At 36.3% G+C, this 27,902-nt stretch overlaps 3 protein-coding genes and 3 long non-coding RNA genes across 23 annotated transcripts in view; 3 read left to right on the forward strand and 3 right to left on the reverse strand.

The window, feature by feature from the left end:
- The window catches only part of LOC105683394 (rho guanine nucleotide exchange factor 10), a 43,082-nt gene extending 39,336 nt beyond the window's left edge, over positions 1-3,746 (forward strand). For all 5 annotated transcript variants that reach the window (XM_048652671.1, XM_012395944.3, XM_012395945.3 and 2 more), the window contains one exon: positions 1-3,746. In XM_048652671.1, the coding sequence (XP_048508628.1) occupies positions 1-1,869 (1,869 nt within the window). In that variant the 3' untranslated portion in view covers positions 1,870-3,746.
- LOC105683398 lies at positions 2,896-16,092 on the reverse strand. 9 transcript variants are annotated; one of them, XR_007277611.1, is made up of 7 exons: positions 16,077-16,092; positions 7,401-7,448; positions 5,234-7,022; positions 4,949-5,023; positions 4,632-4,755; positions 4,316-4,434; positions 2,896-4,095 (listed from the first exon to the last, which is right to left on the reverse strand). It is a non-coding gene; the product is annotated as an uncharacterized LOC105683398 (long non-coding RNA). The 9 variants fall into 9 exon arrangements; XR_007277612.1 differs by lacking the exon at positions 16,077-16,092 and adding an exon at positions 13,983-13,998; XR_007277615.1 differs by lacking the exon at positions 16,077-16,092 and adding an exon at positions 13,983-13,997 and having other exon boundaries at positions 5,234-5,513.
- Positions 5,514-11,842, forward strand: LOC105683397 (transmembrane protein 47). Of its 4 annotated transcripts, none has more exons than XM_048652699.1 (6): positions 5,514-5,536; positions 6,260-6,331; positions 8,623-8,809; positions 8,937-9,086; positions 9,179-9,241; positions 9,514-11,842. In XM_048652699.1, exons 2-6 carry the CDS (start codon positions 6,281-6,283, stop codon positions 9,732-9,734), a joined length of 672 nt encoding a protein of 223 aa, XP_048508656.1. In that variant the 5' UTR covers positions 5,514-5,536; positions 6,260-6,280; the 3' UTR covers positions 9,735-11,842. The 4 variants fall into 4 exon arrangements, with proteins under 4 accessions (XP_048508656.1, XP_012251376.1, XP_012251374.1 ...); XM_012395953.3 differs by lacking the exon at positions 5,514-5,536 and adding an exon at positions 5,590-5,728; XM_012395951.3 differs by lacking the exon at positions 5,514-5,536 and adding an exon at positions 5,726-5,865.
- On the reverse strand, positions 8,360-8,713 carry LOC125500305. The gene is made up of 2 exons (XR_007277624.1): positions 8,574-8,713; positions 8,360-8,493 (listed from the first exon to the last, which is right to left on the reverse strand). It is a non-coding gene; the product is annotated as an uncharacterized LOC125500305 (long non-coding RNA).
- LOC105683410 (sodium- and chloride-dependent GABA transporter ine) overlaps positions 12,671-27,902 on the forward strand; it is a 20,046-nt gene continuing 4,814 nt past the window's right edge. Inside the window, exons 1-4 of one of the 3 annotated variants that reach the window (XM_020850930.2) lie at positions 12,671-12,797; positions 13,376-13,621; positions 13,785-15,817; positions 24,118-24,308. In XM_020850930.2, the coding sequence (XP_020706589.1) occupies positions 15,051-15,817; positions 24,118-24,308 (958 nt within the window). In that variant the 5' untranslated portion in view covers positions 12,671-12,797; positions 13,376-13,621; positions 13,785-15,050. Of the gene's footprint in view, positions 12,798-13,375; positions 13,622-13,694; positions 15,818-19,352; positions 19,520-19,631; positions 19,735-24,117; positions 24,309-27,902 lie in introns of those variants that run through there. The other 2 variants (XM_048652676.1, XM_048652675.1) reach the window with 2 other exon arrangements.
- Positions 24,701-27,636, reverse strand: LOC125500300. The gene is made up of 2 exons (XR_007277618.1): positions 25,250-27,636; positions 24,701-25,043 (listed from the first exon to the last, which is right to left on the reverse strand). It is a non-coding gene; the product is annotated as an uncharacterized LOC125500300 (long non-coding RNA).

Consider the following 27,902-nt stretch of genomic DNA (forward strand, 5'->3'; position numbering starts at 1 on the left):
GTCAGATGTGGTTGTTATTATACGACACAAAATCCTCGCCCAACTAGGCGACGTGGAAGAACTTTGAGCTATCTCTGGATATGTACAAGCGACGCAGTGTCCAGTCATGTCACAGTCTTTGGTCAGTCGACGACCGCCACATCTACTGCTTTGAAACAAGTAACTGCTTTTGATTTGGTAGAAACCAAAGTTGCAGCTATCGAGTTTATCAAGGGCCTATATAACGAGCCTATCACACTTGCCAGCGATCTTGTATGGATGGGAACAGATTCTAGAAAGTTAATAATCTATGCAGCTTCAGAGCCAGAGAAACAAGAAGAGCTCGGCAGTTACCCCGTCACAGGGCCTGTAGTACAAATTAAATATCATTGCGATAACGTTTTTGTCGCGCTGGGTAACGGATCGTTGTTGATGTTCAAGAGGCAATTTGACGGAAGCTGGCTTCTGAGAGATCCTTTAGTAATATCATTAGGCAATGATCCAGTCTCCTGTCTAATGCCTATAAATTCCTCCGTTTACGCTGCTTGCGGTAAAAAAGTTTGGGTTCTCAATGGAAACACCGGGGAAATAACGAAAAGTTTCAGTGCTCAACACGAACACGTTGGCAATGTAAAACTCATGGCTCATTCCGGTGTTGGTCTTTGGGTTTCGTTGAAAAATTCTAGCACCGTTTGCCTATATCATACCGAGACGTTTAAACACCTCCAGGATATCAACATTGCGTCAAACGTATTGAGGGTCACTAAACCAACTAGTTCAAATAATTCTTGTGGTGATAATTTGAACAATAATCAAACAATCGTTACAGTAACTGCTCTGATGGCGTGTAAGGGATTGTTGTGGGTGGGAACAAATGTTGGCATAAGCTTAACCATTCCACTTCCTCGTCTGGAAGGTGTGCCTATAATCAGCGGTCGAGTTAACATATCATATCATGCTCATTTCGGTCCAATTACATTTTTACTAGCTATACAGAATAACAAAAATACCACAAATTGTATCAAGGATGAAGTTATCGAAGAGGACAGTGTACAGCTTAGAAACAAAGATGTAGAACACATTCATCGGCCAAGGGAAAGGGCCAGTTTAGATGTTTCACTGTCCAGCAACATGGCTAAGCTGAAGCAACAACTCACCAGTAGCCCTGTCATGTTACGGCGCAAAAGAAGTAAGGAAAATGAATACCGAGGGTCGAAAACATTACCCCGTGGTCTAGGCTGCGGTGGTTGCTTATTGTCGAGTTCAATCACAAGTTCACAGAGTTCGGGAGAGAACTGCGACGTTTATGGATTATATGGTGAATTAATGTACGTTAAAGATTATGAGAATGAAAATAGTTCTGGTATCGATCCTATATATGAAACGCTGAGACAAAGCGACCCGGAACTTGCAGCTATACCAAACAAAGTGAGCACTTTAGATCGGAGGTTGAAAATGAAGATCACCAGACCCAGATCTTTGGATTTATCGAATTGGTCCGTAGACTCCCACGCGAGTTCGTTGTACACTTCGTCCGGTTCCGAAGAAAACTTATCACTAAAAGCTGGCAAACTGTCGCGGAATAGCAGCAATGCGAGTAGAAATACTCCGTACGAAATAGCGCTTTCTGCTAACAATACCATCCCACCTGTTAAGGAAATAACTCCCATGCCCAAATCGAAGGGTAACAACAAGAAAAATAACAAAGGAGCGCAGCAAGTCGACCAGCCCAAACGCACCGTTTTGACATTAATGGGGGGAAGAGGGTACATAAATTGGAGACTGCCAAATATACAATCTGTTATAGATAAAAATCCAAAGTCAACATACGCGCTGAAAGATCCTAATAGTAATGACGCACATATTGTATTATGGGAAATGAAGTTATGATACCCTGTGATTATAAACCGGTTGGATTTTGTCTAGTTGGGAAATTGACATTCGCTTTTGCCGTGGATTGTTGATTGAAATTACTCCGACTGTTATTTATCAGTCTGATATTCTTCTGCTGATAACTTAATTTCAAAGCAGCCACATCCTGATACAAAATCACGGTACAAAATGTTTGTTTGTGATTTGAGAATCTCTATCAAAAAAGTCCGGATGCAATCGCGTAGATTCTGTTTGAAGAGGTTTTGTATCTGGTAGAGCAGAACGAGAACTTCGGTTACGGTTCGATACGATAAGAAGTGTGTAGAGCGCACCTCAGATATATGCATTCATAAAAATCGTTGAATTTGATGTAAAGATGATTTCGTTTAAACTCATCATGACTGTTGAGTTACAAAATGTCACCCGGATAGAATAATGAAGTATACTTGAAGGTATACTGAATAACGTTTATGAAAAATCAGGCAGGTGCTAATGCTTTGTTTTTTTTCTTTGAAGTTATTTCGTGTGCATAGAATATTTTATTATTATGTACATAATTTGTTTCTAGACTTTTTTTCACCTATACAGGGGTGTGCTCTGAAATTATAACGTAGAAGTGAGGGACTGAGACAAATTTATTACGTTTTTATCAACTATGGTAAAGAGTTTTATACGAGTTTATAAATAAATATTATATAGTTCATATAATTCCTATGAAAACAAGGCCTAAGTGTATTGTATATAGCGTTAAACTGAATAGTATTAACAACTAGTTTCGCCATACAGTATTTCATTGTGTTATTAAACAATTGAAATCACTAGCGTTTACTATTGCATATTATATCGAATAAATAATATCCGTCACTAGTCAGAGCATTGTCCCTGTGTATTGAGATTTACGATGTCGACATGAGAGATATGAATCTCATTATTGGTTGTAACTGAATTGATTACAAGTTATGAATGGAGCATTAGTTGAAATTGTTGATTCGATTGAAGCTTTCTTTTTACTTTTCATTCCATGCTGCGGCAGTTGACTTGATGTAATTGGTTGTTTTTCTTTTCTTTTTTTTTTTCATTTTTTGTTCAGATTTTGCAAGAAAAGCTTCTCTAATAATGCCTACTTTTAAGTAAAGTAATATTTACGCTCTGAATTGGATAACAATGTTCTTATTTCAAACACTGATGAAACAAAGATGCAAAGTCTGTTGAATTTATATTACGATGGCCAGAATTGGAGCATTTTATACGTTTGTAGTACCACCTATAACTCTATCTATGTATGTAATATTACACAAATATTAAGGATGTTAAAATAGATCTGATAATGTTAAAATGTGCATAGTGATATGTTTTCCCACTTTTTATATTTTATCTAAATGTTAGCGCATCAAATTATTTTTGACTCGAAATTATACCGCTAGCGTAATTATTGTTGCATACAAAGCGAAGAGACTAGGATTCTCTGATGTTAAAGGAACATACGTAAATATAATTCAAAACTTAAAATAAGCAAAAACAAGATTGTCTATCATTTGTTGTGATAATGGTTTGAAATTTATGTCAGTTACCCAGTGATCTATCGTATTGTACTTCTTGGCGACAAATATCGTTAAGTTTGCTATTTGCTGACACAAATTAGTTTAAGAATGATGTATGTACATATATAATATATATGATCTTGTACATCAAGGCCAATTTTATACAATATTGTTTAGCTAAACATGTTTGTATTTTGTACACAACTTTCTTTAGAATGCATATACAAAGAAAAAGAAAAAGATCTTTCTATTTATATGTATATTAGTTTAAGTAGTTAATACCGGTAGTGCACTGATACTTGATCATGTATATTTATTATTTAAATAAATATAGCATTATTCCTTCGAGAATCATTTACTGGTGGTCACGAATGATTGTAATTCGATAAAAATTTGAACGATTATGTATCGTATCAGTCATAAAACATCTGTTCTCGAAATTTCAGACTGGGTTTCATGAAAATGAGATAACATAGGAGGATTTTGTTGAGGGATTTCACAGGAAATTTATCGACCACACAAAATCAGTCAATGGCAGACCTGCGTTTAGATGAAGGGGGCAAATCTGAATGAATAAGAATAAGTATTCGTTCCCAACGTCTTTTCATTTTCATAATAAGTAGTACAGAGTTTGTAATTTTGAGGTAATGTCTTGCGATTTAAATGCAGAATTTAGCTCTTCCCTTTGTAGTTGTATAGATTTCTGGAATATGAATGAGAGAAGAGTTTTCAGTCTTAGGCTTAAATGATTATTACATTGATGGGAATTCAGGATATCCCTCAGTTGGTAGTGCATGTAATGATTAATCATGATCTCATTTTATTCGGTATGAGTTTTTCATCATTTAGGGAATTCAAAAAACACCTTTGGAAGCGATTGGTTCAGGAGCTCAAGTAATTAAAACAGTAGCAACTTTACATACCTAGTTATAAATTTTATCATGCTAGTCTCCAGCCCAGATCACGACGCTTCCTTGCTATTGCTGCAGATTCACATCTTCTATCTCTACCTCAATTTTTCTATACTGTGCAAGTATAGAATCTGGAAAGAAAATAACAGGCATTGATTAGAAGGAAGTCGGAGAACAGAGCAGCAGTCTACTGAGGTGTGGTACATCTTCAGTTGGTAGTGCATGTATGAAATAATCACGATATCATACTATTCGGTAATATTTGTCATCATTTCGTTTTTTTAATGACAATGTGATTTTATATGCACAGAGTAAAACTCAAACTTACAGATTATAATGAAGAGGGGATTTGATGAGTTACAACAAAGGGTTTCTTAGTTGCATTGGATAGGTTACCCAGCCTTACAACAGCTTTGGAAATAAAGCTCATCTTAGAGGTTCTAAGCTTTGATCTGTAATCAATTATGGAGTTATTAGAACCGTGGTAATGTTGAAATTATGAATATCAAACAAAGTGTTACATCAGTTGGTAGTGCATGTTTGAAATAATCATTAATATCAGACTAATCGGTAAGTAGTTTCATCAGTTTTCTAAAATTAAACAAATATTTTTATTCCTGATTGCAGATAGTCCAAGAAGCATACCTTAAAATTCATCCTCCGCAGATAGACCACCTCTTCAAAAGTCTACTGCCTGCTCCAAAAAATTTCAGAGAGCACCTAGAGAACAGAAAGAGAATAATTGCGCCATTAATGAGGTTCTAGCCGGAAATTCAGAGTATTCATTACTATCTGAGCATGGTACTCGTAATCATAATCGAAACGTCTTTTGGATTTTAAATGAACCCTTGAACGCCAAAATAACCACTCAGCAAAATTATCATATCCCTTAGCAAATCAGAAATTTAATTAACCTGATAAAAGTCTTACCTAGAGTATGATGTTTTCCGATTCCTCATATTCACAACGTACGAATTCGGTACGAAGATATCAACGACACGAACACACGAGGTTACTGTGCTACTGATTCTCCAACAGTAAAATGGAAGCATTTCCTGTTGGCTATGAAGATTCAAGAGTGGGCTCAAGTGAGTGTTTCCTTAGTGTTCCTCAAACGATTTCTTCTCGACCATGAATAGTTAGATAGAGTGGCCATTTAATATACCTGTGGATTCGCGGAGTGCATCGGATCTACGCTAGAAGTTCGTTGCTGGAAAATCAGTGTACTTGTTGGTTCGTGGTTACGCACTTACTATATTACTATATGCAGTATGCACGCCATTAACATTTGAGAGAGCTCAGATGTTTACTTTTTCTTTTTCTCTTTGTGTTTTGTAATGTCATATCTAAATAGTTTCGCGAAAGTGTCATACGAAACCTCGAATATTTAAGTTGTTATTCTTAATATTTTCCCACCTACGCCCGGTTAGTAATGGATACGAAATAATCATCCTAATTATCATTGACAATTATTCAGGCCAGTGACTAATATTTGCTTGTGATTAATGATTACGTGAGTTTTAACTGTCCCCGTATTGTCCAAGTGGCCAAGTACGCGCCGCGTAAGTGTAAAATGCGTTAACTGCATTGCCTATTCACATTTGTGTTCAAACCAAGTTACTTTTTCAATGTAAAACTTCTGTTGAAAGTTTTTAGAGTTCGATATTACAGCTACCATTGTTGTGTTCTATTGTTCGAATCTTCAAATTCTTCTTTGATCTGTCACTTTTTCTTGCCTTTCGTTTACGTTTGAACGATACTTCACAACTGGCTCGATTCTTAATTTTCCAATTCTAGAATTTTTGATTTTGTAATTTTGTAATTTTTTTTCATGATACTTCGTCTTTTATTTTATTAAGTTTCTTTCTATGTACATTAATGGCTGCTGTTTTATGACTGCCTTTACTATTGAAAGAATTTGCAAATGTATAAATTCGTCATTCACTTATGATGCAGAATACCTTGCAACCTGACACAATGGCTCAAACAACTACAATCGAGACTGTGACCATCACCAGACCATTGAAGGTAAGAGAAAAGTATTTCCAATTTTGAATTCTGATTTAATTTTAAACAATTTTATTCCACACTGTCCTTGACAATATCTTGCCTCTTTAATAAAAGGATCTTCAGCAACAAGTGGCATATTATGTCCATGTATTTTACAGGAGCTAGAAATACTGTAACATTTAACGATCTATATCGAACATCATCTGACAGTCTGGATTCTGCCTACCAATGTCTAGACACTTATCTTTTTAGAATCTCACTGCTAATGCACTAGCTAATAGAACTTATGTAGTAGTACCATGCAATAATAAGATAAGCGTACTAATTTAGTATTCTGACAATTAGAGATATGGCAATTTTTTAAAGTGTGACTAGGCATTAAATATTGAGAAGAAGCACAGAGTTGTTCAAGTAGCAGCAACTTTACTTTCATTCAAATCTTATTTATCTAAATAATTTTTAAATAGATTGTGTGATTGTTAAACTGATCTGATGGATAAAATTTCTTGAAAACTTTTTGAATCACACAATGGCTTAAGATATTTCTCATCTGCATGCATTTGAAGATTCATCTCATGGAATATAATGCAGCCAGTATAGTCCCCATTTTAGACCAGTATTCTCTTCAAATCATAACGTTAAATCTACTGCAATCCGTTTCAAGTTCTTTTCTACCCTTGCTGCATAGACGGTACACATTGTGTGGGTCCTTTTCAGATCAAGAACAAAATAGAATCCCATTATGCTCTTTGTCTCTAATATTATAATAGGTCTGTAGGGTGCATAAAAATTACGTAAAAAAGAAGATATTAATGAATTAGATGAATGAAGAATTAATGAAGAAAGTAGAACCATAAATTTCACGAAGCATCTTTAGTTTGATCACAAATTCTAAAAAATGTTGACCACAGAGAATCAGGTTTCTATTTCATCAGGCTCTAATTACAGCCCGATTTCAGTTCAATGCTTGAGAAATATTCCGTAAATCTGACCCTGGGTGTAAGATGAAAAAACGAAAAATCAAATCATTTCGGAATTTTTGGTTCAAATGAAATTGATTATGTAAATTTTTTTTTTATTCACTTACTATTTGCGCACCCTCGAGTCTCGTTGCGATAGCGACTGCGGCTAAAATCTGGAAGCAAGGAAGGGGTATTTAAAAAAATACATTAGAAACGCACTGAGATCTAGAGGATGAGGATTGGGATAAGGATAAGGGCGAGGGTGAGAGTGAGGGTGAAATTGAGGCAAGGAAAGCATCCCCCGCGCATTGCGCCGCGACCTTTACCGAAACCCCCTTTTTCCTCCTGTCGAACGACCCCGGGCTAGTGAACATGGCCGCTGTCCGTGTCTCCGTACGATTTTAGAATTTTATTACAAAATATTTTTGTAAAGTGTTGAACGTTCGATGTGCCGTTAAAAGTTGCGTATTTTCAACGTAAGATGAGTTATATTTAAGGGTTGAATGTCTAGAGCGGACGAAGGGATTGCGCTGACGGTTGGTGGTAGAAAAAAAATTAAATGCTTGCGACACACCTTCGTCATGGCGCGGTCTACGACGTACCTTAAATCCCAATAAATAATAATATATTAATCGTGCGTGATACGAAGGATGGGCGGTATTTTTTAAACACGATTTATCGAACCACCGTATTTTATAATTCATTTTAACATACGCGCTGATTAAACGCACAAAGTTTCCATGATGATTATGTATACCGCCGCTGAAGACCGCATGGGGCAAAACGAGATTGCTCAGGTACCTCAAGAGAATTCTTACACCCTTGAGATTTGAGGACTTCAAACCCGGTCGATCGCTTCTACCCGTTTCTTTCCTCCTCCCGCTACTATGCGGTTATCTACGACCTGAAAACTGAAAACTTGTCCATATTTTTATAATTGATAACGCGTTTATTTTATAAATATTGAAAAATTGAATCACTGAAATAAGTTCTATATCTACTTGTAACTCCCTCTCCAACTGGTCCATTAATATTAGCTCGTTATTCTTTACCGTTGAAAGTTACCAATTTTTTAATTTTTAAATTTCGAAACTTCATTCTTCATTTGGGTGTATATTATTCATATAGAACGCCCTCTTTTCAAATACTGCATTCTTGTTTTTTATCTAATCAAATTTTACCGTCTTATCCATATTTTTTATCATTTTTTTGTTGGACCTGAATTTGAAGATTAGTTTCCTAATTAAATTTTTTCATACTACTAATTGCCTCATTATCTTAATTGGGTTTCTCATTACATTTTACAAACTACTGCATCCTAACAACCACTTTGATTTAAATTTCCAGGTGATAGCGTTTATATGTGGCGTGATAGTCATTCTTCTGATGATAATGGGACTGGCCTCAACCGACTGGTTGATGGCCTTGGGATGGAGACAGGGCCTCTTCGCGCACTGCATTGAAGAGGGTGCCCCAACTCCTTTACCATTCAATATGCTCGAACCAGCTGGATGTTATCAGGCTCGAGATGTTGGTACGATCTGATTTTTTCAACCAATATCAATTTAGCCTAACAGAATTTGCGATGATCATAAACAATTCAAATACTTTGACGGCAAGATATGAATTTACATTGATAATTTGTTCTATTATTTTTGCAGCGTACATCAGAGCAGCAGCAGCACTTTGCGTTGTATGCCTCTTAGCTGATATAGCAGCAACAATTTTAACAGGTCTTGGACTGCGATCACAGGATCATCGAGACAAACATAAATATTATCGCTTTGCGGTATTCTGTATGGGAATCGCATGTAAGCAAACGTTCATTTTTTTTTTTTATCTTCTTCCAATAAGTTTTTATATGAAATGTTGAATATATTTCCTGTTGAATACCTTTTTTCAGTGGCTTCCCTCTTAATAGCGCTTGTCGTTTATCCAGTTTGTTTTGCTTCTGAACTCAATCATGGTAAGCCAACTTTTCTTCAGAAATATCAGTAGATATCTTGTACAGTATCACCACACTATCTTATCTCGTTTAGAGAAGGTGCAATATATTTGATTTTGATATATTTATAATTAACACACCCATCTGACACACCAAGCTGCATTCCACACTCTTTTTGTATCATTCATAAATATTAATTATCAGGTTCAGAAAAGGTTGCGTAACGAATTATTCACATTCCAATCTATTACAATGGTGATATACGTATAACAAAGATACTATTAATTCCAAAGGAAATCGAACCATGTGGGAATTTGGCTGGGCTTACGGCGTTGGCTGGGGAGCAGCAATCTTTCTATTCGGCGGAGCTGTTCTTCTCCTATGCGACAAAGAAAGTGAAGAAATTTACTACAAAGAGAGAAAGATAGTCCGTGACGATATTGGAGGTGGAGGAGCAGGCTCGATGATTGGGGTAGGGCATCACGGAGGAAGAAGTGGCACACAGCTTGCCTAGTGGCATTGCTCCCTGCCCGACGTTGTCCTCTAGGTGACTGGTTACTTTTTTCTTCTGTCAACACAGTGCGCCGCACGCCGCACACAAATTAATTATCACGCGGGTCAGATTTGGATAAAGTAACGGTGTGTCTGCTACTGTTTCTGAGAGTGAATGATTTTTTATACGAGCAAAGTGTCTTTAGAATTCGTATGTATATATATATGTATACATACGTATATGCGAAAAAAAATCAATCTCATGAATACCATGTCCGCATAGAGTCCCAAGATCATATATTTTGATCACTAACGCAGGGATCTACTTTTCGGATCCACTTAATCGTCAATTACGTTAGTTCTTTTTATTATCAACGACTTCTTACCCAAATCAGGGACTAGCAACGTACCATGTCGACTGATCAAATATATGCTAAATCTATTATCGCCACGGAGAGCAGACTAACGTACATACATATTATGTACAGTGATTAATTTGACACCGGACGTATTAAAATTATGTATTATTTAAGATTCTCAGACGTATTATTGAGCTGATTAGTACTATTATTTAATGAAAGTACAATGTCCTTTGACACTCTAAAGAACGAGCACAAATGCAACTGAACATTTTCATGTCTGTTTACACTTTTGGTATCCCTAGACATGTTTCCCCAAAATCATGGCAACTAACTAATTCCATATCAAACCATTACTCCCTCCCCTCCCCCTGTTCATGCATCGCATGTTCTTTTTTCATAATGACTATTGATTTACAGTACGAATTTGTTTAATAGATCGATTATCTCAAACGTAGCAGATGACATTCCTCAATAATTGCATATCAAAAAAATGTTTCCTCCTCCTCAACAATGGGTTGGCGCAGGTCTTACTTTAATGTGTGTCAACGACTGACCGACTGCAAAGAAGTAAGACGGGCAGTTTACAGTGCAGCAATAGATTAAGATGAATATCTGGATTTAAATTATTAATGATTTTTGGTTAAACAAGAGTGCAAAGTGTTTGAGTGTATGAGGAAAATGAGGCAGCTCGGGCAGGCATTACCGATCCATCGTGTTACCTGCGTCACATACGTGTGTACATACAATAGAAATTTTACGAATGCTTATAACAATGCAATGCAACATAAAGTTATATTATAGTTAACGCGGATATGACGGTTGCACTAACGATAAGCATAATGTGGTAGATACATATATAAATATATACCTATAATTTATGTAGATGTATATAAATATATGTGTAATTGTATACATATATTTGTATACAATTCGACGTGATTAAGTATTAAGAGAGAAAGAAGAAGGAAGAGCAGCAATGTAATGAGATATTACAGAGAAAAAAATAATTTTTAAATAAAAAAAAAAATTAAAAAATTTCCAATTTTTTACGAATTGTACCCAATTATAGAAATTTAAATTTTGCTGAAGCATCTTTCGCTGAAGTTTGGTGAAAAATAATATGGCTGAGACTCTAATCTAATCATACATCAAATTTTTAATTGAATAACAGTCAAAGAAACTACTTTGATCATTGAAAATGTTATTTTATTTTTTTTCAAGTGATTCCATAATAATAATAGATTATCAACACTTGTTACTCACGTTGTTATATAGTAAAATTTAAAACGGAGTTTAGAATTTACGACAGATTAAAGTTTGATAGATAACTGGCTCATTACTATAATCTCCGGCTATACTATTCTGTACTCCAATCAGCTCGAGAGTTGATAAAATGGGATTAGACTTTATACGGTTTGGTACAGACTTGAGTGTGCAGCATCAAAAATATAACTTCCATACTGATTCCGTTGAATAGATGATAAAAGAGCGTCCTCATTTGTTGTAATATAGTGTAGAAGTATTATGAATAAATATTTCTCGACATCTTCATATCAGATAGTATAAGCATATCACAAGTAAACGCAAGTCAATGATTAAATTGAGATTTTAATGTTATTGAATAATATCCAAATATAAATTCTGTGTTTCCTACCAACATAATGTAGAATAGATACGTAGTATTATCTGTCACCGATGTTTGTCTAACATTTATTTGATGTATACACATCACAGTAATGTACAAAGTGAAATATAGATCTAAAAGCAGTTCTGATTTGTCGGATTCCTCATTGATGCTACACCTCAAAATGAAACTTATAGCAAAAATAACCATGGTAAGAAATTAGGTATCGCCGCGCCTAGAATTCGACAACTGGTTACTCAATTTTACAAAATACAGTAGCCTTGGCTGGAATTAGGAAGAAATCAAAGACCAAGACATAGGAAAAATAACGTTTTCAGGTGAAACATTGAAATCGGGTTCAGAATACATCAAAATACTGTAAAAAAATGCCCTTTATAATGACTGCAATTTGTCATATTACAATTCGTTCAGATTCTGAGAAGGTATAAAGCAGCACCTGATCAGTTTTCATAAAATGATCTCTCTGCTCACAAAACGTATCAGCACACTTTTTTTCCTACTTTTCGCTTCGAGTCGTTGAATTATCAATCTTTTAATAATTTGAGCTCAAAAATTCGAATCTGCTAATTGAATTGATCTATGTAGTTATCGAAATAATCGAGTTATCATTCATTAGCTTTAGAAGCGAAGAGATTTCTCAATGAGTTTTAGCATTTAGTTGTTACTGATTGTAACAACTTCTATTCAAATTCAACGTATTTTCAATTTGATTATTAAAGAAGCTCTTTATTCCCAGATTCAGTAAAATAGTTTAGTCAGTCTCTCCATTGATTATTGAGAAGTTCGGAGTATAGTATAATGAGATATATTTGAATTGGCAACGATTCGCGCGGGGTCGATGTGAACCGTTCGGAAATGGTAACAAATTAAACCGGCGCCAGCGTTCACTGAACGTTGGCTTCAGTCAACGATGGCAGCTTCGAGAGCCTGGTATACGGCAGCCAACGCTTCACGCCTGGCGCTCAAGAACTCGAGCCATCTTTGTTTACGTCCGAGTCTTGCGGACGTTCTTCGTTATTAAAAATACGTTACAGATATACAGGGGCATTGAAACGAAAGTTGAAGGTTGCATTAGGATGTAAGTATTCATCATATGATCAAATAATCATTTACGATTCATTCTAGCGTTATTGTAGTTATTTAATCAACGACCCGTTTGGACTGCAGTATACCGGTCTTTGCAAAATCGTAGGGGAGAAGGGCAAAGTCTCGAATAAATGGCCCACGAACATTATGGTAGCCCGAATTTAGTCATATTTTTTTCTACACGAATTATAAATATTCCGAATTTTCTGCGAGTTTGGGCCAGAGGTCATTCATATAAATGATATGAAAAGAAACACACGAAAAGAGGACCAACTGATCGAGCGATGGCTAATTTCGTCACGTAAGACAAATCCAGTTTTTAATTCTCTCCTTATTGTTGGCAGAGTGCATTCCCTGACAATTCAAGGATTATTTAGGTGCAAGGCTCAGTCAGTGATCATAGTTTTATCGAGACACAATCTACTTTCTATGAAGATCATTGCATAGCTCTAGGTCGATCCTTGGTGGCTTGAACAGAAGTTTCTATAAATAATCGAATGCGCATATTGCCAATATTTTCAAAAATTTATTAACGATGGCAGGGAATTGAACGTTTTCATTCTTCTACAGAGATGGATCAATTCGGAATGGATACCACAGTTTATCACATCAGTAAATAGGAGGAAGATTTCAGCCCCCCCACGACTCCGAATCGATGTTGAAACGGAAACAGGACGTTTCAACCGGAGAAGACTTTCTCAGGATTAAACTTTCGACGAAATTTCAACAACAACTCGGAAAAGTTGTGCGAACTTCTGAGCCAGCGCGTTCCATGATCAAAACACCTGTTGCTTCATTCGTGCAGATTGAACAGCCGTATGTATACCCGAATAATTTGAATTTATATCTACCCGACTATAAGGTTTTCACTATTTTTGAATTCGTACTGCGATATAGACGGTGCTCATACGCTCTAATTTGTTCGGAAATTTTAGGTAAAATAATCATTCTAATTTCTTACGCTATAATAATTTTACAGCAGATTATGCGGTAGACCTGCTGCACATCGACGGACGTTCTAACATAAAAATCAAACGATGTTTCACACACAATGAGGAGGGTCCAGCGCGCGTGAATACCTGTTGCACGTCGATGGCGTTAACCGGGAGGTATAATGAAATCAGGTTGAGGTAGCTTGTGACGCATAGGTAAGTGTATACTTATACGTATGATGTACAAGAAACGACGGATATGAAGCATCGAACGGCCTGGGTTATTTGGAGTTCGGAGAACGACGAAGAGCCCGGTGAAGAGGGAAAAAAAAAATTAGGTGTCCAGCACATGCCGGTGATCGTTCACTCGGAGGAGCGGCGGTGAGAGTACAATCGGACGATTGGTATCTTGGGGTAAACCGATTCTAAAAGCATCCGTAGGAAAGGGAACTACGCAACTGTTAAAATATTATATTATTAGTTTGCTGCTGTTGGCGCACGGCGGCGACTTCGTCGATCATGCCGCACTAAAAACGCCGATTGCATCCCGACGACGACGAATGTTCGTACATACGTACCGTACCGTACGTCCCCGACGTATTTCTCTCGGCTGAGAGCTGTTGGATACGACGAAACGGTGCCTGCTGACTGCTACAGGGGCCCCTTCAGCTACCAGAGCCAACAGCGCTTTACATTCGTACATGCATGATATCTTGGTCGTGTACGTATGTACGACGACCTGTCCGGATTACGACGACTCTACGGAGGGAGAACTCGTCGAGCACTTGGCTCCGTCATTCATCGCCTGGTTGCCAGTCAGCTACCGAGCTTGGTCGAGTCAGAGAGAGGAGATAACCGCCGGTCGCAGGTTTATTCGTCGCCGATATTTTACTCTTCTTCAATAGGTGTAACAGTAGGCGAGAACACGTGAGTGTTTGTTACATCGATCGTGCGTTCGTGTGTTATAAAAGTGCAGAGGAATAAAATCGTCATGTCTTTTATAACTTCCCGAATAATGACTCGAGTTACAGAGATCATCGCCGTACTGAATCGCATGTGACAATATACCTTGCATATTTTAAACCAGCCGGCGGCCGATATTCCGGTTTATAAAAAAAAGAAAAATCAACTTACCATGTGCAGCTGTATTTTATGACATTAATTATATTCAGATACTGATCGAAGACGGCTTAACGGCATCGGTTCGACAACCAAACGATATTCGGAAGAAATTAATTAATTTTGAATGAAACAATTTCGATACACATTTTAATCAGATTTAAAATCGGTAGCCGCACGATGCAGAAGGGAGCATGAGAAAAATGGATTCGGTTAATGGTAACGGTAACAACAACAATCCGGTGACAATGATAAGTGACAGTAAGGCCAGTCTGTTGAAACAACACGTTAACAACAACCGACTAAATGCGATAAGTAAACAAAACAACGTGCGAAAGATGAGCACTATGCCGGAAGAAGATGGTTCTGACGTTGATCCAGATTCCGTGGGCATGCCGCTTATTTTTCACCAGCAGGATCCCGATTCCGACTCGCCGAGTGAGGGGAAAGAAAGAGTACGACTCCTTAGCGCTGGTAGTCGTAAAATAATGGTTACTCCAGCCAGCACACCGAGCATAGCTTCCACTACAAATGGAATCAAAAGGTCTAGCAGCGGTAACAGCTCAACGGATAGCGTCCATGATCAGAAACAACCTCGAATTCCGCAATCGCGTCTAGCAGCTTTGGAAGCTGAGCCACGTCTTTACAGAGACGGTTCAACGCACGGTAGTGTCGGGGGTCGTATAACAAGAGGAATCGAACTACATGGAAGCAGACACCGATACCCGAGTATGCGATCTCTAAAATCTGCAGCTACCGACGATCATCATCATCCGGCTACGAGCTGGGCTTCGATTGTTTTCTCCGATGCGGCGAGTCAGTCTGGAAGACCTTTTCCCGATTCCGTTTCCATACGCTCTCTCGCTTCCATAGGGATGGGGTCATCCGATGGCAGAAAACTCACGATTCGCAGGGTCCCAACTTCACCCTCCGAATTACTGAACATGGTTCATCCTCCGACGTAAGTTTTAATTCCACATGTTTACCATTAACGCATTTCCATCGTCGCACAGCCTGTGGCTGCAGCTAATTTTTCAAGTCATAAGTACAGAGTCCGAATACCCAGACGATGCGGTACTCGGATCAAGGGTCTAATCGAAATACACCTTGGTTTTTGTAGCCCACCTTCAAGAGTTAATGATTAATAACAATCAAGGTGACCGTTTCAATGTGTAAGTTAGGCTAACATATGTACCACGTATATAACAGTTTTATCTTACCGATGGTCGTCGATTATCAGGCGCAACATCGGCGAAGGTCTTTGTTCGGAATCCACGCGAACATCTCCGACCGTCTTTCTATAGAGATTCTTCATTTTGGATTATACATTTTGTCGGACAGGTGCCAAGGAATGTGAACTCACGTAGTTTTGTACACCAGTTAACAAAACATTTCGAAACACGCGCATTTCTAACAAATCTTCGCAAACGTATTTCTTATCCCCTACTCTGATCCCCCGCAGCATACCCCATACGTATGAAAACGTAACATCGCAAATCCGAAATACATACGACGCCTTAACGTCGACTGTACGGGAACTGAAAGAAGACGTGGCGAAATTTCCACAGAGACGTTTTTTCAAACAAGTATATAATGTTATCTCGAATACGATATATTCAACTCGTATACTTATTCTGCATGGTAGCCGATAGCATTGATAGGCCGAAGAAAAGAAACTAGCAGTAAATATTAAAGTACGTTCGTTCGATTGATTATTGATTTTTTTTTTTTTTTTCATTCATCTTTCTTATTTTATATCGATGGAGTGTGCTGCTGCTGCACATCACTACCATGCTGCGATGACTCTATGCATATCTTCCGTCATAAATATTCAAGTGTATAAAAGCTTCGTCCGGAAAGCGGACGTGAGCGAAGTTATCTTTCTCTTTCTTTCTCGCGGTGAAGTGACCAAGAAACCTCGTGTTGATGCAGAGAAAAAAAAAAAACAACAACAAATTCCGCAAAATCACAAAATCATGCGGGAAAAAGCGAGGTGCGATATGCTGAAATAATATACATATGCCGGTTGACCTGAGTACATTTGTACGCACAATAAGTTTATATACTATACATAGAGCCTCATCAGCGAATTCTAAAATGAGAGCAGACGGGATCAACTAATTTTTGGCGACAGTATAGGAGAAACTTGAGACATACGTATATTAAACGCGACATTGCCACGCGTTTCGTTTAGGCAGATTCTTTCAGCTCAATTACTCTTTTCTTTCTCACTTTTTTATTCTGATTATTGTGATTAAGATGCGGATCTGGGTTTCAAATTTCGGAAGGCTTAATTATGTTGTTTCATTAGTAATTCGAGTACAACCAGATTCGTCTTTGGGTCAAAGACTGATTCATCCGACGCGATTGTATAAAAGAAAAAATGAAATTGAAGAAACTCATTCCGTAATTTCTGTGTACATCGAGACACGCGGTTTTGAAAATTTTTTGCCGACTTATCCATGCGAATACGAAATTGCTGACAATAAATCTGAGTGCACGATGACTGGCGAATTATTATATTCGAATCATCATCGGAAATTCAAGTCGTGAGTTATTGTAAAGAAAATATATAGTCCGAGTCTTATAGATTTATTTTCTATTTCGCATAAGTGGAATGATTTCTTTAATTTTTTTACGTCTTCTTGATCGTGCAGAGGTAGAGTCGATCGTATCCTACGTGTACTTTCAATGTACGTACAAAAGTCGAGACTTTTTCTCGTCACTTGATTTCAAAGAACCCGCGAGATAATCGCCAAATAATGTTCCCACGTGAAGTTGGTCGATCGGATTCCATTGAAAAATTCGAATAAAGTTGAATTCCATCATATAATAGAGAATAGAATGAGTTGTAACGGGAAACATTAGTCACTTGAAAAAACAAGTCACGTTATCGCATCGGACACGTGATGGCCTACTAGATTGACTAGCTATCGCGACCATATTAACACTGATCTCGTGTGAGATTACTATTAGCGCAAATTTTATATTACCATTTATCGAAACGCGATGATTTCATTTTTTTTTCCTTTTCATTTCAAGCGTTGGATTTTCGTATATCCTGTTATCCTGTAGCGATTTTTAACACCTATACCTATACGCCCGGTTAACATACAACACGAGCTCAACGGAACAAAGGGAAGGGCAACAGGATGCGGTTGTTACATCTATAGTACGTTTCATATGTATATGCATGTACGTACGTACGTAGATACTTTCGCCGGTTTTTCTGACCCAGACCAAAAAATAAATAAATAAATAAATTGAAAAAATGAAAAAAAAACAAAAAACTATATCTTTGTGTATACCCATTAGTACGTGTACAGCATGTGGTATGTAACAACGATAATGTTCAGTCGACTCTAGTTCCTCGAAAGTAAAACCTGTAATTTTCTGCGAATGCTATATCTGTATGAAATCCTCTCCGAAAATTCTTCTATAATACTGTATCCTCTACAGCTGTGTGTTCTGGAATGTGAAATTCTGAGGTGGCGTTAGAAAATTTCGTTAAATCAGAGATGTGTGGAATTTTAAAAAGAACAAATGAAAGGAAAGGAAAATGATAATGATACCAGATCAGAGTTCAGATTCGCTCCGGTTCATTCGATTTAATTAATATACAACTCTATGCAGTTCAACCTCTCCGGAGATAAGGCAACAAAATTGCGATATTTTTTTTATTTCTCTTTATCACTCGGGGCACTTTGTTTCAATTCGTTTACTGCTATGGGTCAGGAACTTCGATTGGAAAAGACATACCAATTAACCATTAATTAGGGTGTAATCAAAAGCGAGAATGATTATTAATATTACTACTCAGAATTACGATTGTTGTATTATCTTCGAAACATATATATATATCTTTGGAATTCGATAACAATATTCAATCGATCAGAGCAATCATTACATAGGGTTGCAATCATTATAAATTTATCTGATAAAAATCGATCCGATCAGTTCTACATTGGATACCCTGCCATGGCAGTTATATCCCTACTTGGAATGTGGTTCCTCATTAGAACACAAACTATGCTAAAATTTTCCCAATCCAATGTCGATAGTCATGATCATCGATCAGCTGTGCCGAGCTGTGTAATTTTGCGGTCGTGAGAAAAAAAAACCTAAAAAAATGTTTTTTTGTTGGTAGGAAAATATGACAGGATCAGTCCGTAAAATGAGGTGATTTTTGTCCGATATGTTACAGAAAATATACAAAAACAGGCGTATGGTAAATTTGATCTGGTGTAGATATCCACTTCGTAGTTAAAAGAGGAGGCGAGATACGTAAATTGGCAAATCCAATTGAGACAATTAGCACGATTTAAATTGTAATAAACTGAAAACGAACGATAGTTAGTACCTCTAGTTACACATGGTCTAATCGCAAGTGCAAACGACATCTGACCTCAACATATTTATGCGATTCGCTTCGTTGCAGCAGATGGTCTATGGAACAATTCCGCCTATATATCTCTAGGTTTCGAAAAAAATAGTTAGTCGCTCACCGGACACGACGATGTAGAACTCGTGCTGAAAAATAGAGCGTTTAAAAAAATCTGAATTTCGTTCGAGTATAATTTCATAAATTGAAGATTTATGCTCTGAATAATATTAAAAAAAAAAAAAAAAAAATTGAAACAAATTCCACCATCCTTCGGTTACGGTCCGCACACGCGACGTGCATGAATCATTATTCTACATTTCTTTAATTTGTTCGAAATTACCAGCGTTATTATATATTCATGGCAAATAATTAAACGGTGCGAAAATTTCAGTGTACACGGACATATTAAGAATGCAACGAGATAGAAGTTTTCTATCCTCTAAGAGAGGCCTAATAATCCAGGACTTACAATTCAAGCGTATTGTTCCAGACACGTAAGTGGGTAATTGGCATTTTAGAAGTAAAGCTTCATGCGGCCGTTTAGAAGATGAAACGACCTGCTTTTGTCCCGTGTATGATTACGTATATTGTACTCTGGAGGATAAAACCGAGTGTCTTGAACGGTCGAAATACGGTATATAGGTATATATATAATAATATCATGATATGATACCTAGGCGAGAATCGTTGTATAACTTTTTCTCGCTTACTTTTCTCTGAAATAAAATGGCACCTGATTATTTTTTCATTTTCAAATGAAAATCAATCATCCAACGACGCAGGAAAATCGACCGGTTCGCTTTTTGCCGTCATGCACTTTATTTTTTTCATTTTTTTTTTCTCCTCTCTCTCAACTCATTTTCATCATAATGTACGCTGCGGTAATTTTCGCATAATACCTAATTCGATAATCGTTAAAACATTGACGCACGAGGATCGTAAAAAAATAAACCCATGCAATGGACGTTGTATTACACTATACTTATAAATGTGAAATAAAATAAAAATTAATTCAGGTCGCGGAATAAAATTCGATAAGGTTTTTTTTTATCGTATACGACCCATTATCCCACTCGAAATATCCCATAGAAAATTCATTCTTCAATAGCGCAGGACGTATACAATAAGATCAAGCACTCTCGCGGTTAGATTGAAAGCCGGGAAACGAAAAATTTCGGTAAAAAATGTGCGAAATCTCAGCGATTTATTATTTCCCAAAAAAGTTCATCCTACTGAGCTCGTGAGTATAATATATTTCTTTATCGTTTCGAGGTATCAAATTCTATAGACTTGGCGGTGATTGTAAAATTCAGAAAAAGTATAATGTAACAAACGAAAAGTGTGGTACGTATAACAAATATGTTTTAAACGTACGAGGAAATATCGGGTTACTTTGAATCTCGAGATATTTGAATGCTCCGTCCCCGTTTAGAGACGCGAGATCTTCGTACCTACTTACGTATACAGCGCGTCACATACCTATCTATATACAATATGTAACATGCTTATCACGTAAAAATGTTCTACATACATACATGATGCGCTAAAATAGGCGTGATGGTTAAAGGCCGATTTGGAATTCTCCCTCCGCGCGATATAATCATATCATATTTCAAGCTCGGAACGAGAGTGAATAAAAGAAATTGAAAATTAAAAAGAATCGGTGTTAACAACGACGAAGAAAAAAGGAAAAAAAAAGGGATTTTTTAATTAAATGAATCACAATTTGTTGAACCGTTATGTGAAAAAGAGTATAATAAATTAGTTCCGGTAATTCTATCTCTCCCCTGATCCTGAAGTACGTAATATATTTGTATACGTATAAAAAGATCAACTCGCTACACACTTCGTTCTAAATATGCTAATAAAAAATTGGAGAAGAAAGAGTGAAAAAATTTAGCCAGGCAAAAGTTGCGAATTCGGGGAATATATACAGCCTTATATTTACATACGTATCTACACATAATTAAGCCATGCATTCCTAATTAAACTGATTCCAAAAAATTGATCAGAGTATACAATTTTTTGTCTTCTCTCAAATCAATTGAGTCGCTACATCGTGATGACGTATCACGCGAAATACGTTGGACGCGGTGAATGCATCGAAAGTGTACTTGTACAGGTATACAGATTGGCAAAAATTAAAAAATTGACAAAAAAAAAATGTATAATGTATAAATTCACATACAGTTTCTCGAGATTTTATTTTTATCGTCACTCAAATATCTACCTCAAACGAATCTACCTCTGTACATTATACAGCGGTAACGCATGTGTCTGAAATTAGTTGAACTATTAATTTATTTAAACATACATGAGCCGTACCTGCGTCCATACATAATATGTACCAGGTATAATACAAATTGTAATGTCAATACGCTGCGGAGTGTCGGTAAAGATTCGAAAATTCTTTGCGCACACAGTTAATGAATCCATCGTGTTAAAAAAAACATAATGTATGTACACGGTACATTAGTTTATAAAAATTTGTGCTTTTCCGTTCCGCGGAATAACATCTGACCGATTTCGAATTGATATATCCAGTATATTTTTCGGAGGCGCTCTGCGCGCTCATAATTATAATTACAATTTTTTTAAGTTATCGTACACGTGTACCTATACATGCCTCGTTCGCGTTTCCTAACGCTCATTAGGCCGGGATGAAGAATAAATAAAAAAATGATAATTGAAAATAAATAAATAATGAATATAAAATTATGTACACCTATGCACGATAATTGTTGACAATGATAACAGCCATAAATTTTCAATAGAATATGCACAGTGTCATGACCGTATATATGTATACGTATACTTATATATACTTATATATGTAATAAAATGCAATGTTATGATAACTGTCACACTATGCAGATGCAACTAATTTACTAAGATCTTCTTCATACAAGAAGTGAGCGTATACATATACGTGCAATGTGCTCCGGCTGTAGACCTTGGTGTAAACAAATAATGCGCCATGACACGTGCAGAAACATGTACCGTACTTGCTCGGTACACCGTAAAAACGTATTTATACCTACGGAGATAAAACGTATACTTTACATGCTTATAGGCATTTCTACTTGAGTATATTCTCCGACATTTGAGCTGATTTTGCTTTGACGTTTCTCTATTTCAGCTGCACAGACAGCCTCCCCATTTGCGCGATGATAAGCTTACCGCAGTTATTTACAGTAACGGGTGTTTTCTAAAGGAACAAAACAACCACAGAAAAAAGGAAAGAAAAACCCCATAGGATATGCATACCGATACCACGGCGTCAAGTTATCACTGTTTGAAACATATAATACCCCTATTTTCGTTCTTTGTGCCTCGAACCAAAGCTGCGAACGAGCTAAATATTGCAACGTTAACAGTTTATTCCTGCGTGCGTGTTTCGCGTTGTGAAAATTTTTTCATTCTTTCCATTTCTTTCATTTGAAATGCAATCATCTAGAATGTGAATAAATGGTATGATTAGATTGGGTAAAGAAAGAACTGAACAGATCTTTTTTTCGCATATCCATAGATACTAGATGATCGTGTATAACATGCACGAGAGAGGTTGGCTCATCTTCTTACAACCGGAAAATAAATTAACAACGCGATGTAATTTTATATCATCTTGGAATGGGTTTGTTTCGTATGTGTGTTACACCTCGTGTTATACCGAATACCAGCAACGTGCCAAACGCGAGCGAGCTGGATTTAGGGTTCGGGTCAGCCTAGGATACATAATTTGGTACTCATTTAACCGCCGCTTTACTGCTGTCGAGCTTACCCACGAAGAAAACTACATCCTCTCAGATGATATTACGAACCCTGCTACACACACATACGTGTAACATATGGTTTCACATACGTACGATATACCTATAGACCTTACGAAGAAACCGCGAATTTATTTCCCGCGAGCTTTTTAAGACTAAACAAGAAAGTATAACGTCATAATCATAATGATACACACGTATCCTCATTTTACTTCTATCTTCTTTTTCATTTTTCTATCTTCGTTTCATCTTGAAAATAAAAAGATATACGGCATGTGTTATAACAGGATATACACAGCATCGCAAAATAACTGTAACCGCAATTATTTACACATCATCAGGACGGGAATACGTAATTTCAAACCCATTATCAACATCTTTTGAAAATCTCCGAGTTATCACTACGCTACAGGTAGATACATACGTAAAAGATGAATTTGATTTGTGTGGGAGTGAAAATTGGATTCCTTAATAAGAATAATAACAACAACAGTATGAAGGAACGTATCTTCGTTCGCATTCCGATAGAAATATTTTTTGTCGGTTATATATATACCTATATATAGTTTAGTATACCTATATGTATTTTGTGCCTCTGCGGAATTGTGAAAAATTTGACCTAATTTTATAACCAACGGTGACATTGAAGTTTCTAAGTAATTTGGGTCGCTGACAGAGGAAAAAGAAAAAGAAAAAAAAAAACTATAAGTTGAAGAAAAGGAAAAAATTAATCAAATAATTTTTTTTCTTTTCTGTTCGCATATTTTGTATTATACCTTTTAGTATTTGAATTATAGATATAGGTGACGACGTGTCTCTCATTGTTATCAATTGTACTCCATACAACGTGTATTTTGTTAAGAATGAAAGAAATTTTTCATTTTAAATTAGCTGACAATCAAATAACCCGGATACTAGAATTCGCAGATTGCGGTAAAATGCGAGGTGGGAGTATACGTCGAAGACAGAAATTGAAGAAAAAAAGTATTCTCTTCTCGTATGACATTTAAATTCAAATGACTCTTGACGCTATGTGATATTTGATTGATTTTTTTATTCTTGTTTTATTGATTCTGTTTTTTTCTTGTTTTTTTTTCTGTTTTACAGACCAGTTGAGGATGACCTATCGACGTGCAGTAGCTACGACAATATCGATGCCGAGGATCCTGGGGATTACAGGCAACCCAAGAGGCCTCATTGGGATAATAAAGTGCAATTTGTTCTTGCTTGCATAGGTTATTCCGTTGGCCTTGGAAATGTCTGGAGATTTCCCTATCTCTGTTACAAAAGTGGCGGCGGTAAGCATTCGTTTCGTTTATATACCTATATCTATATATAGTTTTATATAATATTATGTTTCTCTTCTTACAAATGCAGTTGGTGTGCAGTGCGACTGCTGATATATATCATACATAGGTATACCTATGTACGTATATTATGTACTTTTGTGTACATATATGTGTCGTATGTGACAACTTTCAGTTCTGCATTTAACAACCTCTCGTTGCACTCTTCGTACAATTATATTGTTATTTTATAAAATTTTCATGCGAGACTCCTAACTTGAGTAATTATACACCTAGTACTGTACCTACTGTACAACTCATTATAGGAGAACAATTAATCGTACGATTCGACGCACGTAAAATTTCATTTGATTAAAAATAATGAGCTTTAAGACACATGTGTAAACGGGTCACATATTCCATGGGTTTATTTTTAGAATATATTCTATGTGCACACAACGATGATCTAAAAATACATATTTACCACATTATGTCATATTACGTATCACGTCAAAGTCATACCAATAATACTTACTTACCTAGATTTTATTTATAGTATAATTGGAATCAGATCTTCAGTTGCCTGATTCATCGATCGTTGTATCGGTTTTTTTTTTTTCTTTTTCTTTTTCAATCTTCGGCAGGTGTCTGCACATTTTCCAAAAAATCGGAATGCCATAAGATAATGTCGATGAAATTTGCATCATGCATCGAAGGCAGCTGTTTCATTATACACACTCGTCATATCTGAAAACGAGAAGAGAAATCAAAAAATGTTTTGACGTAGTGATTCGGTATACATATACGATGAAGTTTTTGTTTGAGGAATCGATTTCTTCAATGAAAATCTTATGCATAATATAATTAGGTAATAATTATAGTACGCTGAATGTAGTGAGTAAAATACGTCACACCCGGAATGACGCATAATTTATATCTATGCATATACATACCTCTACCTATTATAGGTATGTCGTGCCATAGATTTACCAATAGCATCGGAAGTGGCGTGTACACTCGGAGTATACGCGATGATCGTATCTGCTGCACGATTCATACATACCCACCCACTACGGATTATTGTAATACAAAAATATTTTTAAACGTTCAACTATTACAGTCATCTGATAATATACGAATTTACAATTGTATATTACAGAGATTTTGAATAAATTATACATATATGTATAGTGGGTATGTCGTATTGTGTCATCATTCTATGACCAAACGTCCATTCGATATATTGAACTATAGTACGTATACATTCATTAACACGTAAATATGATTCACATGCGGCGGGATAGAGAGAGAAAAAAAGAAATCGAAAATAATCGTCTTCACGAATTCTTGTTTAATTTGTTTGCCGATAGCTCAGGCATCGCATTTCAATTAGATAATGAGTATATTGTACGTTAATTATCGAAATTTTGGTCACAATCATGAAAACAAATATGCATGGTTTTCAAAATTGATCTCTCTAGGTGGTATTTCGATGACAAAAAAAGAAGAAATAATAATATATAGATGTGAAGAATGCCTTATGAGAAAAGTATGTCTCACATTCTGCTGATGAAAAATATTATTTCACACATATGTATATACTTATTTATTATAGATAACGCTCGTTGCACGTTGTTAGATTGATTTACAATATACGGGGTAAATAAAACCTTTACATGTTTTTCGCTATCAACGTTTGATACGGTTGATAATATTATCACGTGTCGCGATGTGTCCATCTTATACTTTACATGTAGTATGCTACTCGTGATAAATTTTCTATACAGGCATTCAACCGATGCAAATAGACGTATTCAACCCCTTTCGCATCCAGATATAGCAATCACACGAATTCCTTACATATTGGTAGCATTTTTAACCGAGGGAAAGGAATAAGAAACGAGAGATGTTCTAATCGATGACAATTCTGTAATTGAATGCAGTCGTGAGAGTCTTCGTATTTTATTTTATTTTTTTTATCTAATCAGAACCAATCATCGGCGTACGTCGACCAGGTGGTTGTCACTTACAGTTTACTGCACTCTACTGAATAGTATATTCGCAATTCAAATGTGCACGGTCGATTCTCAAAAATTTGTCTTCACTCATTTTTTGCTTCAGCTATTAAAAAAATAAAAAATAAGGAATAGTATCACCATAAATATATTGTTCACCAAAGTGTTATATGATACCCATAAAACAACAATTATATCCGACAAATTACATATCGGCTAACTAATAACTCATACTATATCGATAATTATACGTCATTTATTGTGTAATATGTTACGTAAACGTGAGAATTAATGACCTGGTCCAGATGATTTTATGAGTAATATTTAATTAACGACTGGTTGCTATAATTGCTGCCGTTGTGCGCCCACCTTATTACTGATATACCTATACAACAAACTACGTACTTACTAATTTAAGTTTGCCCAGCGAAATTATGTTCGCGCGGTTTTTGCCTGTGGGATGAAGCAAGGTCAGTGGATGTGGCTCTTTACGACGATTTATAAATTGTGTTTGCTACTGATGGTTCCAGGCTCTAGAACGTTTAAAGCTCATAGCCACGCTTATCACTGCTCTATTCATCCCGCATTGGTCGGTGAATCATAGTATGAATGGAAAAAAAAATATTATAGAAAAAAAAACGAGAGAAACTAAATTTGTATTAGGAGAAACACATTCGCATTGTAATTCATTATTTTTATAAGGACATTGCAATAAAATTTCTCGTCGTTATTTTATACGGCGTTTATATATATTCGCGTGACTGGGATATTTTAGTGATGAGCTCATTTGTAAAATGTCAATATTCGTGGTTTTGCATAAGGATAATCGCACGGATATTGGTCATACACCGCGTTACCTATGCAGATTTACCTGTTTAGTTTTTCGAATCAATGACTCTTTCGGAATCTACATATTGAAGAGGAAGATTAGAGACATTTTTTCCCAACACTTGGGTACTAACATCCGAACTTTTGAAATCTAAAGCTCTTCCACTTCGTTTGATGTATACGTATACCCGGAAATAAACGTAGATTGGATTCTAAGGGCATAATGATTACAGCTTGAAATACCCGGTAGCAGATGATGTACCTACTGAAATTACAAACCATAAATTATTCCTACCGGTGTCATTGAAATCGTTAAAGAGGGGCATTACGATGAGCTTGGAAGTGAAACTGTAACGTTAATATTGCAGCTATACTCAATTGACAAGGTCATGTATCAAGTTCACATCACACAAAGTTCCGAGGTTTCCGTTCAATTAAAACTGGACTTGTATAATAGCTTCGTGATTTTAATCATTTGTTGTTATTTTTCTTTTCCAGCCGTATTGAAATCATTGGACAAACTATTAAATTCATGAAAGAATTGCGTCGTGTAGTTGACCGTGCAATTATATCACATTCCCTTTTGAATAATTTAGTATAGACTTAATAAGGGCCACGCGTATCATATTGCGTTGCGCAATACCGAAATGAAATCGCGGTTATGAAAGGGATTTGAAATTCGAACGGATTTCATTATTTCCACAACGATATTTTTATACAATATCATACCCATTATACCTCCTTCCAGGTTTTGTCTTTTTAT

The sequence above is a fragment of the Athalia rosae genome, chromosome 3 (assembly GCF_917208135.1).
Source record: "Athalia rosae chromosome 3, iyAthRosa1.1, whole genome shotgun sequence".
NCBI classification, from domain to species: Eukaryota; Metazoa; Arthropoda; class Insecta; order Hymenoptera; family Athaliidae; genus Athalia; species Athalia rosae.

Excerpts from the sequence above, each read along its gene's own strand:
- LOC105683397 (XM_020850917.2), top strand. The coding sequence starts at position 8,016 with ATGATGATTATGTATACCGCCGCTGAAGACCGCATGGGGCAAAACGAG. Across the intron at positions 8,810-8,936 it reads TTATCAGGCTCGAGATGTTG|CGTACATCAGAGCAGCAGCA; the intron begins GTACGATCTGAT and ends TTATTTTTGCAG. Across the intron at positions 9,242-9,513 it reads TGCTTCTGAACTCAATCATG|GAAATCGAACCATGTGGGAA; the intron begins GTAAGCCAACTT and ends TTAATTCCAAAG.